The sequence below is a fragment of the Oryx dammah genome, unplaced genomic scaffold (genome assembly GCF_014754425.2).
Source record: "Oryx dammah isolate SB20612 unplaced genomic scaffold, SCBI_Odam_1.1 HiC_scaffold_2, whole genome shotgun sequence".
In the NCBI taxonomy this organism is placed as follows: domain Eukaryota; kingdom Metazoa; phylum Chordata; class Mammalia; order Artiodactyla; family Bovidae; genus Oryx; species Oryx dammah.
The window spans coordinates 18,037,873-18,050,712 of record NW_024070186.1 but is presented as its reverse complement, the minus strand read 5'-3'; the positions used below and the strand labels follow the sequence as shown (position 1 = coordinate 18,050,712).

General features: G+C 36.1%; 1 protein-coding gene across 1 annotated transcript in view; it reads right to left on the bottom strand.

Moving 5' to 3' along the window:
- BRWD1 (bromodomain and WD repeat domain containing 1) overlaps window positions 1–12,840 on the bottom strand; it is a 123,813-nt gene that overhangs the window by 8,705 nt on the left and 102,268 nt on the right. The window contains exons 38-41 of the mRNA XM_040232432.1: window positions 10,404–10,630; window positions 8,862–9,029; window positions 6,167–7,060; window positions 4,302–5,201 (exon numbers count right to left, since the gene is read on the bottom strand). Of these exons, the coding sequence (XP_040088366.1) occupies window positions 4,302–5,201; window positions 6,167–7,060; window positions 8,862–9,029; window positions 10,404–10,630 (2,189 nt within the window). The remainder of the gene's footprint in view (window positions 1–4,301; window positions 5,202–6,166; window positions 7,061–8,861; window positions 9,030–10,403; window positions 10,631–12,840) is intronic.

Here is a 12,840-nt window from a genome sequence, read left to right as displayed (position 1 = left end):
TGATTGGTAAAAATTTCTCTTAAATTTGAGAATTCCCATGTATCCTTAGGCAACATCTACAATTTTTAAGTTAAAAGATTTTCCTTAAACTGTGAGAAAAGACAACACATCCCTCATCATTGTACTTTTTACATTTCAATCCTTTCCATTAAATTCACAATTTGATACTACTACTATAAGTAGTATTTACTAATCTAGTTGGACTAGATTTTTCCACAATGCTTCATTTTCTCCCTTTGCCAAGTATATTTGGTCTGATCTGTATGTTCCCAAATACTAGAATAACAGACAGACTTTTTCTGTTAGGTTGCAATTTTCTTAGGGTTTCTGCTTTATTATTTCCTGATACCCACAGCAGAAGTTGAGAGATATAACTTTAAATAATTAACAGACAAAAAGTTCTTCTACAATGAAGGTGCTTTGTTACACTCCATCATACTAGAATAACTGAACTGTAATTTCCATACAATGTATGAACTAAAGGATTTGATGACAACTACAAGATACCTGATAAAGTAAGTAAACTGACTTAATACCAATGAGAAGAATGGAGATGGCATTTCAGCTATAAAAAGGCAAGGCAAAAAGACCTTTTCTAGCCATTTAAATATTACTCAAAAAACAAATACAATTGAGTAGAAAGGAAAACCAAAAATACTGTATGTACCTTTAACAATGTTCTTGTAATGTGATATACAAAACTTCTCATTTTTTTTCCCCAGGTAACACAAATTAAATGTGTACTAACAAAAGAGATTAATAAAGTCCTTCCATTTCAGTTCTTAATATCATACAGTGAACTTAATAAATTCTGTGTTCTGATTATTCTAAAGAAAAAAGGCTAGAAGAGGGACAAGGAAACATAGTATGGACCCAACGTTACTCTAAATAAGAATTTTACTTAAGAGATCATCAGCCAATGGAGTGTGAAGGATTTAGTGATGTATTTTATTCTTATTTTTGGACAGTAGTACCTTCAAGTGGTAAGTTTATTGGTTTATGTCTCCTTTTTCCATTTACCTAAAACATAAGTTCTTTCACCCCATTTCTTATTATAAAACTAATTTTCTTTTTAGGTACAACTCTTAACTATTCTTGGAAGAAACTTTTATGTTGTAACATGGAGGCTGTGAGTAAATAAATGCATCATTCTTTTGAGGATTACTCAACTGACAAAGGATCTAATCCCCTAAAATTAAAAAAAAAGGGGGGAGGGCAAGGGAGAATGATTACCCTAGGAATTATCTGAAAATGGGATAAACTTTTCCTTTTATTCAGAAGTTACTATACATTGTCAATAGACCCTTTTTAAATAAGGAGGAAATGGGTGGGGGGAAGCTTTTTAAACTTCACCTATTTTTATGTTTGAAATCTTTTTGTCTTAATATGCTTGGTAAAATTAATCCTTAAAGGGAATCAAAACTCCAATCTAAATAACCTCAAACCTTTTTTTAAACCATAAATGAATAAAATCATAGGACTCTGGACATACACAACCACAGTAGTCTTTTCTTCTTCATATACATCATTTAGTTACTTCAAGTGCAATGGAAAGCTCTAGCACTTACTTCTGGATCAGTTCACATTCCACTTGTAACCTTTTGTCTTTTTTCACAGGAAAAATACAAACTGATCCCAAACTTATTAAAGTACACTTGTGCATTAAATCCCTGCTCATTTTGCATAAAGAGAAATAGAAAAAAAAAGTCAAACATGTTCTAGTGCTCAGTGTAAACATTTTGAACTGTTAATTATTTATTAATTTTCCTTAAGGGTACTTAGAAGTGTGTGTCACATATTCAAAGTTAACCTTAGGAATAGCACCATGACCAAAAAAATCCATAAAAATGGTTCTCTCTATAATCCCTTAGTTTTACTTCAGAACTTGAGAAGCTACCATAGTCAACCACATTTTCAAAGTCACCAGGCCAATTCTTACTTGTGTTTTTGGTTTTTTTTTTTCAGATGAAACAAAAATACTGCTTCTACACACAAGGGTCTAACCATTTTGGACAAAATGAAAAACTAGGAACTCGCTGACCAGCCAATCAATCCAGTCCAAAAGTTAAGAACAGTTCTACTGATGAAGCCTAAATGGTTTAAGTATCATTTTACCAAAAGAACTGATGTATTTATGAATATATTCCATATTTGTTTATGGATTTTTTTGGTACCTTTTTGCAGATGATGGTAAACATGGAGTTATAACCCTGAGAATAGATATAAAACAGAGAAGTTTAGGAAGAGTTAAAATAAATTAATGGATATGACATCTATCACCATTTCTCAAAATTAAGGAAGTAAAGAGCATTCCATTAATTTTTTTCGAGTCACTAGTCAAGGACAATTATCCTGACTCAATCTGTCAAGAATACAGTTAACACGAACTTTGAGAAAGAAAGCATCATAGTTTTGAAGTGGTGATAGCTCTCTCAACAACCAAAGGAGAGGCAGGCAGACCACCTATCTCACTTGGTAATGTCTAAGATTATCCTTCCCCTTACACCAGGGTAGAAAGAGAAAGAACCTTCTACCATGTCAACTGGAATAGAGAACCAAGAAATACCAACACTTCAGAACATTCTAACACTGATATCAGAGTCTGATGTTTTTCAATGTCTGCCACCTTAAGGATACACAGGAGAAAAGGGTTAATTTTGTCTGAAACCAAACACAATTAGGGCCAATAAATAACAGAGGGTGGGGGTACTGTAATACACCCTTTAGCTACAAAATATGTAAACCACTTGAGTCAAGTCCATCTTCAGGCACAAACAAGCTAGGAATGGCCACCTACACTGTTTGGAGTAGCACAGCCTATCAAGTAAAAATATTTGGCTCGAAAATAAGTGTACTATGGTATTTGATGATGTGGTAAAAGTCACGCTTTAAGTGAATTTCAAAATTATTTGCCCACAACAGTTTCTTAGATTTATACTAGAAGTCACTAATAAAGATACTTAGTTGCACCAGCAAAGAATGCTTGGGATTGCACATGGCAGCAGTAGACTAAAAGAGATAGAGAATGACAACTATTTTCCTATAGAAATGAGATTCGCAATTGCACTCTTATCAAAACTCAACTCTACAATTTAAGAGATGGGGGAACACTACATATAATTTAAGTACTCTTTTAGCCCTGTACACTCTTAAAGAACACACTTTATCTAAATCTAAGGCACACAAACTCTATTTCACAGAGTAAGACTATGGAAGACCAAGATTTTGGTTAAATTCCATAAATGGAAAACAGGAGATCTTGGAAAGACAAATCATATAATATTTTGTTAGTGCACAATTTAAAAGAAAATGCTACCTATGGTCTGGCCTTAGAGGTTTAAAATATACAATCAAACATTAAAAAAATAATAATTTACCAGCACTTTATGAATTCAAGTTTATAAAATAAAGTAGATGATATTTTCCTTAAAAATAAAGACAAAAAGAAGACCCAACAGGACTTGGAAAGAAAAATTGGAAACCATTTCAATGAAAATGATAAAATCTGGTAAAATGCAATCTACTCAAGTAGCCAGGGAAAGAAAAAAAAGTGGCAGGTACCTTGCCTACTAATCGTGGCTACCGCCCCTTCCCCAATTGTTATGTCAGTATGAACATAATATTTACGAAGAATCTGTAAACAAAGGTCATGTGAAATTATACTACAATAGGACTGGAATTAGAAACTACCACCTTTTGACGAATTCTGAAAATAACTGTATGACACTTGCTACCATAAAAGTAATGCTTATTGGTTCTGATAACCAGAATGTCTAGTGTTTAACATATTTCAAACTCTTGCTATGTGTAGTTAAATACTGTCAAAAGTAGGTTAGATCTGCCCCCAAAATGAAGCATATTTTGGCACCTGTGCTGATGCTGCTACAAAGGCAAGCAAGTGCAAATAAAAATAACAGTCATGATTTAGTCACATTCATAACTTTTCATAGAAAAATATAAATATATTCCCTGAATTGTAGGACAAAAAATAATTTCAACAGCCAGCTTTCACTATAAATTCCAATCCATTCCGTCTTTAAGTGAACTGGTTTTCCCTCAAGGTCATAAGGTGCAATCATCAAAATCTAACACATTTTCTAAGCTCCTATCATCATCCCCATCATGGTATCTCACGGTCCTTCTCCCCTGATTTCTCGTCTTTATTTTTGAACGTCGAAGAACTCTTTTAGATTTTGCATAGTCCACATCCTCCCAGTCATTATCATCCACATTTAACCTAGGACGTTTGCTCTGTCTTGGTCGTCTCATAGTTTTAGACACGTTAGCTGTAAAAGTTTTACCTTTTCTAACTACTTTTGCTTTCCCTTTCGTTTTCCTCTTTTTGGTTTTTGAGTCATCCGTACAGTCAGCATCTGATTCAGTTGCAGATCCCAAATCTGAGTCAGATTTGGGGCTAGTGTCTGGTCCACACTTTGAACTCCCTGTTGTTTCAGAAGCTTTCAGATTTTCCAATTCAGTTTGCAGTCTCTTCCTTTTTACTTCTGTTTCGGAATCCCGCACCACTTTAGTCTTACTGAAAGGAGCCTTCCCATAGGTCCGGAGCCTCCTGCCATTCCACCTACGTAGCCCATAGTTCAGTTCCTCTTCAAAGTTATTCTCTGCAGGAGCTTTGTGCACCAAAGTTGACTCAGAAGAACATTTTCTACCTACCTCACCCCGTGGAATATGGCTTTTTGAATCTTCCTCCAAGGCATTCTTTGTTTTAGAAGGTGCAACACTGGTTTTGAGACTCCTGGTACGCCTGTTCTTGTGTCCTGAATTCAACACACCTTCAGAGTCTGAGTCTTCATTTAAAGAGTGACTGATACTTTTTGTACTACCTTCTGAGTCGGTATCAGGTGGCTGCCCTTCATAGCCACTCTGTTCGTTTGGCACTTCACAGTTTACATCCCCCTCAGAATCGCTGTCTATCTTCTGAGCTGTGGCACATGCAACATGGAGGGGCTTTCTCCTTGCAATTTTGCTCCCAGTGCACTCGTGGTCTACACGGCCTTCTTCCGCGTCACTCATCAGCTTGATCCGACTGGCAGCGGTGGTGGCACACCTCCGAGGCACTCTCAGAAGGCCTGGTCTGGCTCTGGATGCTTTCTTAACCACCTTCGAATTGCTGTCTGAGTCACTGGAACAGACCCTTTTCCTGGCAGCTTTCCTGCTCTGTCCGTGATTTTGTGATGCAGAATCTAAAAATCAAGCATACTCTTTTAATCTTTACTAGAAGAGTAAGTCTAAAGGAATTAAATGTTCAACATTTTAAACAACTTAAGTCCGGGATTTCTTCTAACTTCAAAGGAGGATGGCAGTGAATGGGTTCGGCTTTTACTACTTTCAAACAGTGACTTTTTCAGCCTCAGCACCATTCACATACGCTTATCAATAACACCCCATGCATTTCTATCTATATACACAAGACACTCAACACTACAATATTTTATTTACTTGAATACAAACTAAAGTCTCTTCACCATTGCACTAAGGTATGCAAACTAACCACTCTCAGCCTCCCTGAAACTTAACAAGTTCCATCACACACTACGTTTAATCTTAGCTTTACATGGCTCCCGATCTAGTATTTTTCTCCACTTACCAGGACAATCTCAATTCAGCAATTTATCTTAACTCTCCATACTCCAGAGTTATTATCAATAAAATGGACATAATAATAATAGTACTTATCTCATAAAAGATATGAAGACTAAACTGGTTCATAAATAAATATAAAGCATTTAGAAAAAAAATCCTGATGACAAACAGCTTGGGAACTGTTCTGTGAGCTATTATTATTACTACCTCCCACATTCCTTTCAGTCACCCTTTTCTTTCCTTCTTCTTCTCAAACTATTATCACCAACAGCTTATAAATGCTGGCCTCTGCTTTTCTTGAACCCATAGCCAATACAATATCCCCATTATCAATATAAGAAGTGAAATCTCTATTAAAAATAGCTATGGCCAAGGCTGTCTGTTACACGAGCGAAACTAAATGTACTCAACAACCAGTAACAGTACACACAGAGAGAAAAGATGAATGGAGAATGCATGACACGGAAAGAAAGCAGGTAGCAAAGTAAAATTTCATGGGGAAAAAAATATATATGCTATAAAAAAAAAAGACAGCAGTGAACCAAGGTTAAATGTTTTGAATTACCTTTTATAAGACTATTTGGTTTTTCTTTTGCTTTCTTGTCATCATCTGAATCCAAATCAGTTTCAGATACATGATCTGAAAAACACTGGGATCTAGCAACAGGTTCACTCTTCACATTCCCTGAACTCAGGTTCATTTCCATCTTATGACATCTGTCTTGTCCATCTTCTTTGTCAGACTCAGAGTCCTCTGAATCACTGAAGAGCTTTGCTTTTTTAAGGAAAGGAGCATTCTTGCGACCTGTGCTGTATTTCCTACTGCTGTATTTTCTTGTTTCAGAATTTGCTTTCTCCTCTTCCTCTGAGATGTTTTCTGCCTTAAGTTTCAGCAAAGATGTTGATGGGCCAGCAGTTCTGCTATGTTCATTATCTGAATCATGACTTTTAGAGTCTTCCTCAGAAGACGTTATTTTAAGGAATTTTGTTTTAGAAGTTGCTGGAATTTGGGACTTGTAACCATTAGCATGCCAATTTTTCCGGGCTACTCGTAAATCACTTTCTGACTCTGAATCTCCATTTTCAGTATTCTGGGCAGCAAGAGAGTTGGACAATGGTGAAAGTTGATCTTTTAGCTCCTCTTCTTCAAGTTCTGACTTCAAGCTCTGGTCATCCTCAGAATTATGTAATAATTTTTTTCTAGCTACAGCAGAAGCATTGCGGTGGGGCAGCTTACGGCCAGAACAGACACTTTCAGAGGTAGAATTCTCCTCTACATCACTCATTAACTTGATTTTATTGGCAGCCACAGCAGCACACTTTCGTAGCACTTTCCGGTTACTTCCAGCTCTAGCTTTTACACTTTCACCAGTCGCCAAAGAATTGTTATCTGAGTCACTTAAATAGACTCTCTTCCTAGTGGCTTTTCTGCCACATCCATTTTCTAAAGAAACTGGACCTAAAAATAAAGTAACAGATTAGAAAGGCCTTCCTTATTCCAACATTTTAAAATGACTTCATTATTTTAGTACTAATTTTCCTTATTCTTTTAATATCAAAACAGATTACACCTGTCTAAATTTTAAAAGTTTAAAGGGTAGAACAGAAGAGAATCCAGAAATAACCCAAGCACAGATGGTCAATTAATTTATGACAAAGGAGCCAAGAATATAAAATGGAAAAGGACAATCTTGTCAATAAATAGTGCTGGGAAACTAGACAGTCACATGCAAAAGAATGAACTAGACTACTATCTTATACCATAAGATATACTATATCTTATTCTATATCTTATAACACACAAAATTAACTCAAAGTGGATTAAAGAATATAAGACCTGAAACCACAAAACTAGAAGAAAATATAGGCAGAAAGATCCTTGACACTGGTCTTGGCAATGATTTTTTAGATCTGACTCCAAAAGCAAAAGCAATGAAAACAAAAATAAACAAGAAGGACTACATCAAACTAAACAGCTTCTGCACAGTAAAGGAAATCATCAACAAAATGAAATGGCAACCCACTGAAAAGGAGAAAATATTTGCAAAAAAATATATCTGATCAGGGGTTAATATCCAGAATATACAGAGAACTCATTCAACTCAACAACCCCCCACCAACCAAAAAAAAAAAAAAAAATCAATTTAAAAATGGGCAGAGAATCTGAATAGGCATTTTTCCATAGAAGACATACAGATGGCCAATAGGCACATGAAAAGACACTCAACATCACTGATCATCAGGAAAATGCAAGTCAAAACCAGAATGAGGTACCACTTCACATTTGTTAGAATAGCTATTATCAGAAAGACAAGAAATAACAAGTGTTGGGGAGGATTTGAAAGAAAAGAAAACCCTTGTGCACTGTTGTTGGGAAAACTGGTGTAGCCACAATAGAAAATAGTATGGTTGGTCCTCAAAAAATTATATGATCCAACAATTCCAATTCTGGCTGGTTACCCAAAGAAAACAAAAACATGAATTTGAAAAGATACATGCAAGCCCCATGCTCACTGCAGCATTATTTACAACAGCCAAGATCTGGAAACAACCCAAGTGTTGTTTCCATATGGATGAATGGATAAAGAAGATAACACACACACAATCTACACAAACAGGAATACTATTCAGCCACAAAAAAGAATGGATTCTTGCCATCTGCGACAACATGGACAGACCTTGAGGGCACTATGCAAAGTGAAATAAGTCAGACAGAAAAACAAATACCCTATGTTTAAGTGGAATCTATACTTATATGTGGAATCTACAAAAACAAAACAAGACATGCGCCACCAGGAAACAGACTGGCGGTTACCAGGGGGAGGGCAGATAGGGAGTGGGTAAAATGGGTGAATGGAGTCTAAAGGTACAAACTTCCATTTATAAAATAAATAAATCATGGAGACACAATGTACAACATGGCAAGCAGAGTTAATACGGCACTGCATATTTTAAAGTTGCTAAGAGTATATCTTAAAAACTCTTCATCACAAGAAAAAAGAAAATTTTCTGACTATGCATGGTGACACATGGTAACTAAACATACTGTGATAATCATTCTGTCAAGTACACAAATGTCAAGTCAATTACACTGTACACCTGAAATTAATATATTTTATGCCAATTATGTCTCAAGGGAAAAAAAGCATAAAGGATATGTAATCGTGTAGATGCGTCAGGTAAATAAAGCATTCAATATTTATTCAGCTTTTGGGTTCTCTTGACACACATTTCTCCCAGGACACTGAGCCTCTTCTCACCAGTTTTTCTCTGTGCAGCTCTGGTCCTGGTCACCCTGAGGTTGCTGCTCCTGGCTGGCCCACTACGGGAGGAAGAGTCTCGAGCTCTTGGACTCCCCTTGCTTTCCTCAGAACTATTTGAAGCTGAAGATGATGAAGAGGTACCTAAAGAATCTTCCATTTCACTTTCTAAGAAAAATGAAGCATCAACAGTTCATTACATATACACTCCTATCTTTACACAGTAAGCAGTTATTCTGTAACAACAGACTAAAGGCAGATTCTTAAAACACTTAGAAGTGAGTGTATTTTTAAAAACTGTTTCAAAGAATAGCTGATAATACTAAAAGGTACATAATCAGCATTTGGAATCAAGTTTGTTCTCTTATTTTTGAAAGTAACATATTAATACTGATTTAGATTCAGAAAAATAAGTTTATATACTGATATTTTATAAACAAGCTTTCATTAAAATTTTACAAGCCCCACAATAGTGGGGCTTCTTCCTGCTTCTGTTTTGAAACAAGTATTTCCTATAGAAAAGACAGTCACTTCAAGTCCAATATTTTACAGGTTTTCAGGTCTCTCTCTAGCAGTTGTTCCTAACAGCATCTTTGTATCACACATGCTTCCAAGCTCAAGAAAGAGCATTTCAACATGCGACACACACACACAAAGGTAGAATAGGTGTGAGATGCGTAAGATAGGAAACCAAATTTCCTGTTCCTTCACCCAGGCATGTCTATCACAAAACAAATATTCCATCAGAATGAGTGGGAACATACTGTTGAAGGACAAAATCGTGCTCCATAATACAACCCAATTCTATGTCAAAGAAGAAAGTGGCTGATAGAGGAATGTGTATGTGCCAACTCCTGCACTCCACATCCCATCATGCTGACTGTGTTTCCAGATTCTTCTTCCCCATGTATCACTGTCAAACTGATTCATCCTCCTGAGACAGAATTCGTCATGTGATTCCCTCAAAACAAGGGACCCTATTAAGTAAACCAAGCTTCTCTGTAAGGCTTGCCAGTCTCTAACTGAGGCTGCATTCTACCTGTCTAATCCTACTGTTTTAAATCACAACAGTAACCACTATACTATCATGACAAGTCACTGAAATCACTCAGAACAAACTCAAGTATGTACATAACACAACCTCATTCACAGGATGTTCACAGTCTGTCAGCTACAGTTATACCACCAAATGGTAATAAAATAAAGTTTTTTTTAATTTTCCAGATCAAGCCTTAAACTTACATGATTGAAAGAAATTTTTCCATGTCAGATTTTGCACACAAAGTATGATATTTATACCACATTATTTAAAACCTGAAGGATTCAAATTTGCTTAAAATGTGGCCACACCATTTGCAAAGAACAGCATTTATCAAATATAATTATTCCATGTGTTATTTATGTCTCTTCTGTTAAATTTTACATTCCTTGAATATCAAGACCATATCTTACTTCGTTATTCTTTCCTCAAAATCCACAGTAACTAGCAATGTTATAAACTTGAGTGCTCAACAGGTGAACACACAACATCCCATTTCTCACCAGACAATGTAGAACCATTTGTCAGAGTGACAGGTCTATTTCTTCTCATTCTTTCTGATGATGCTGCTGAATCTGAAGAGTCACCAGAAGTAACACCTGAAGAGACACTAGCAGTCGTCTTGCGGCTTGCGGAGTAAGTTGCCCTACTTGAGGTAGGCTGGACAGGAGAACCTACGAACTCAGAAACTACTTTTGTCTGAGATTTTAAACGCTTCTGCTTGGTATTTCTGGTCAAAGATAGGAAAAATAAAACAATATTGAGCAAAACAGAGGATGTCTAAATAACAGAGTATTATTAAAGAATAACTTTATGATCAAGACACTGAAATATTCATTATTAACATCTTACTCTAGCTTGGGTTACTATTCTTTTATTTTAAATTTGACATTGCTTTATCCAAATTTGAGTAATAAACAGATGATCTAAGTAACAGTATTATAGAAAATCATACTGAATATCTTAGATTCTTTGGATTAAACAATAAGAAGAGCCAACATTTATGTAATACAGGCATTCATTCGTATTATAAATTTTTTAAAATTGTATGTGTAATGACATTTGTGATTTTTTATTTATTTATTATTTTTGGCCACATCACTGCCTGTGGGATCTCAGTGTCCTGACTAGTGACTGAACCCAGACCATGGCAGTGAAAGCCTGGAGTCCTAAACACCTGGCCACCAGGGAATTCCCTATATTAAAGAATGAGACTCTCAATATGACAATATTCCCTCTAGGCTCATTTTTATATATTCCTAAAGACAGTATAGGCTTCCCTGTAGCTCAAACAGTAAAGAATCTGTCTATGATGCAGAAGACCAGGGTTTGATCCCTGGGTTTGGAAGTTCCTCTGGAGAAGGGAATGGCAATCCACTCCAGTACTCTTGCCTGGAGAATTCCATGGACAGAGAAGCCTGGCAGGCTACAGTCCATGGGGTCACAAAGAGTTGGAGACGACTGAGCAACTAACACACACACAAAGACAGTACAAAATCAAGAGAAATCAACAAAACCTGAACAGAAAGAACAGAGACGCAAAAAACAGATCAAGCTAGCTAGTTTTTTTCTGAGACCATCTAAGTGCCAATTCACCATATTTGATTCCTGAGCCATGTATTATGGTGAAAAAAGATGGAAGTTTAAGTCAATCTGACTTTAAATTACAGATCTGACTAATATTCATGTTTTTTAAAGATAATCCTTTAAAACAAAATGATTTGGTTTTGCTTTCCCTTAAAACAAAAAGATAAAGGTGCTTTGACTTTTAGGAGTATCTAAGGCATCTGAGCTTATAGATAACCACACTCAACTATACTTCAATTTTTTGAAGAAAAAAAAGAAAACCAATAATTCTTTTAAACAGTAACTTTATCATAATCAAGAAACTTCAAGTTTTCAAATGTAAATAGACTGTTTTTAAAGTCAAGCAGTTTTCCAGTTTCCATGTGTTAAATGCAATCTGTCAGTTACAAACGGGAGAAGGACAGATGGCTACAAAATGTAGTATCTTGATTTCCTTCCTTTATTAAAAAAACGAAAGGATTTAAAAAGAAAACTCAAGTTTATTATGTCAAAAATTTAACTTCCCTTAATATCAACCATGGGCTTCCCCAGAGGCTCAGTGGTCAAGAATCTGCCTACCAATGCAGGATGCATGGGTTAGATTCCTGGGTCAGAAAGATCGCCTGGAGAAGGAATGGCAACCCACTCCAGTATTTTTGCCTGGGAAATCCCAGGGACAGAAGAGCCTGGCAGGCTACAATCCATGGGGTCACAAAGAGTCAGATATGACTGAATGACTAAACAATAGCAATATTAACTAGAAAGTAATATAAGAAGAAATAATTACATGCTTATACCTATCATAAACTTGACTTTTAACAGGAGACAAGGTGTAGTAGCTCAAGAATGAACACATTCTCTTTTTACCCTATCCTTTATGAAAAAAAAATGAAGGAAGCCTCAGAAACCATTGGGAGACCATTAAACACACCAGCATATGTATAATGGGAGTCCCAAAGGGCTTCCCTTGTGGTTCAGTTGGTAAAGAATCCGCCTGCAATGCAGGAGGACCTGGGTTCGATCCCTGGGTTGGGAAGATTCCCTGGAGAAGGGAAAGGCTACCCACTCCAGTATTCTAGCCTCGAGAACTCCATGGACTATACAGTTGGACACGACTGAGCAGCTTTCACTTTCACAGGAGACAAAAGGAGCAGAACAAAAATATTTGAAAACATAATGGCTGAAAATCACCCAAATCTGATGAAAACAGTACACATCCACAAAGTTGCGCAAATTTCTAGAAGGATAAATTCAAATCCACACCTACAGTCAGCTGCAAGATGAAGACAAAAAAAAAAAAAAAAAATCTTGAAAGCAGCAAGAGAAAAACTGCCTGTGTACAATGGAAGGAACCTCAATAAAATTAATAGCTGA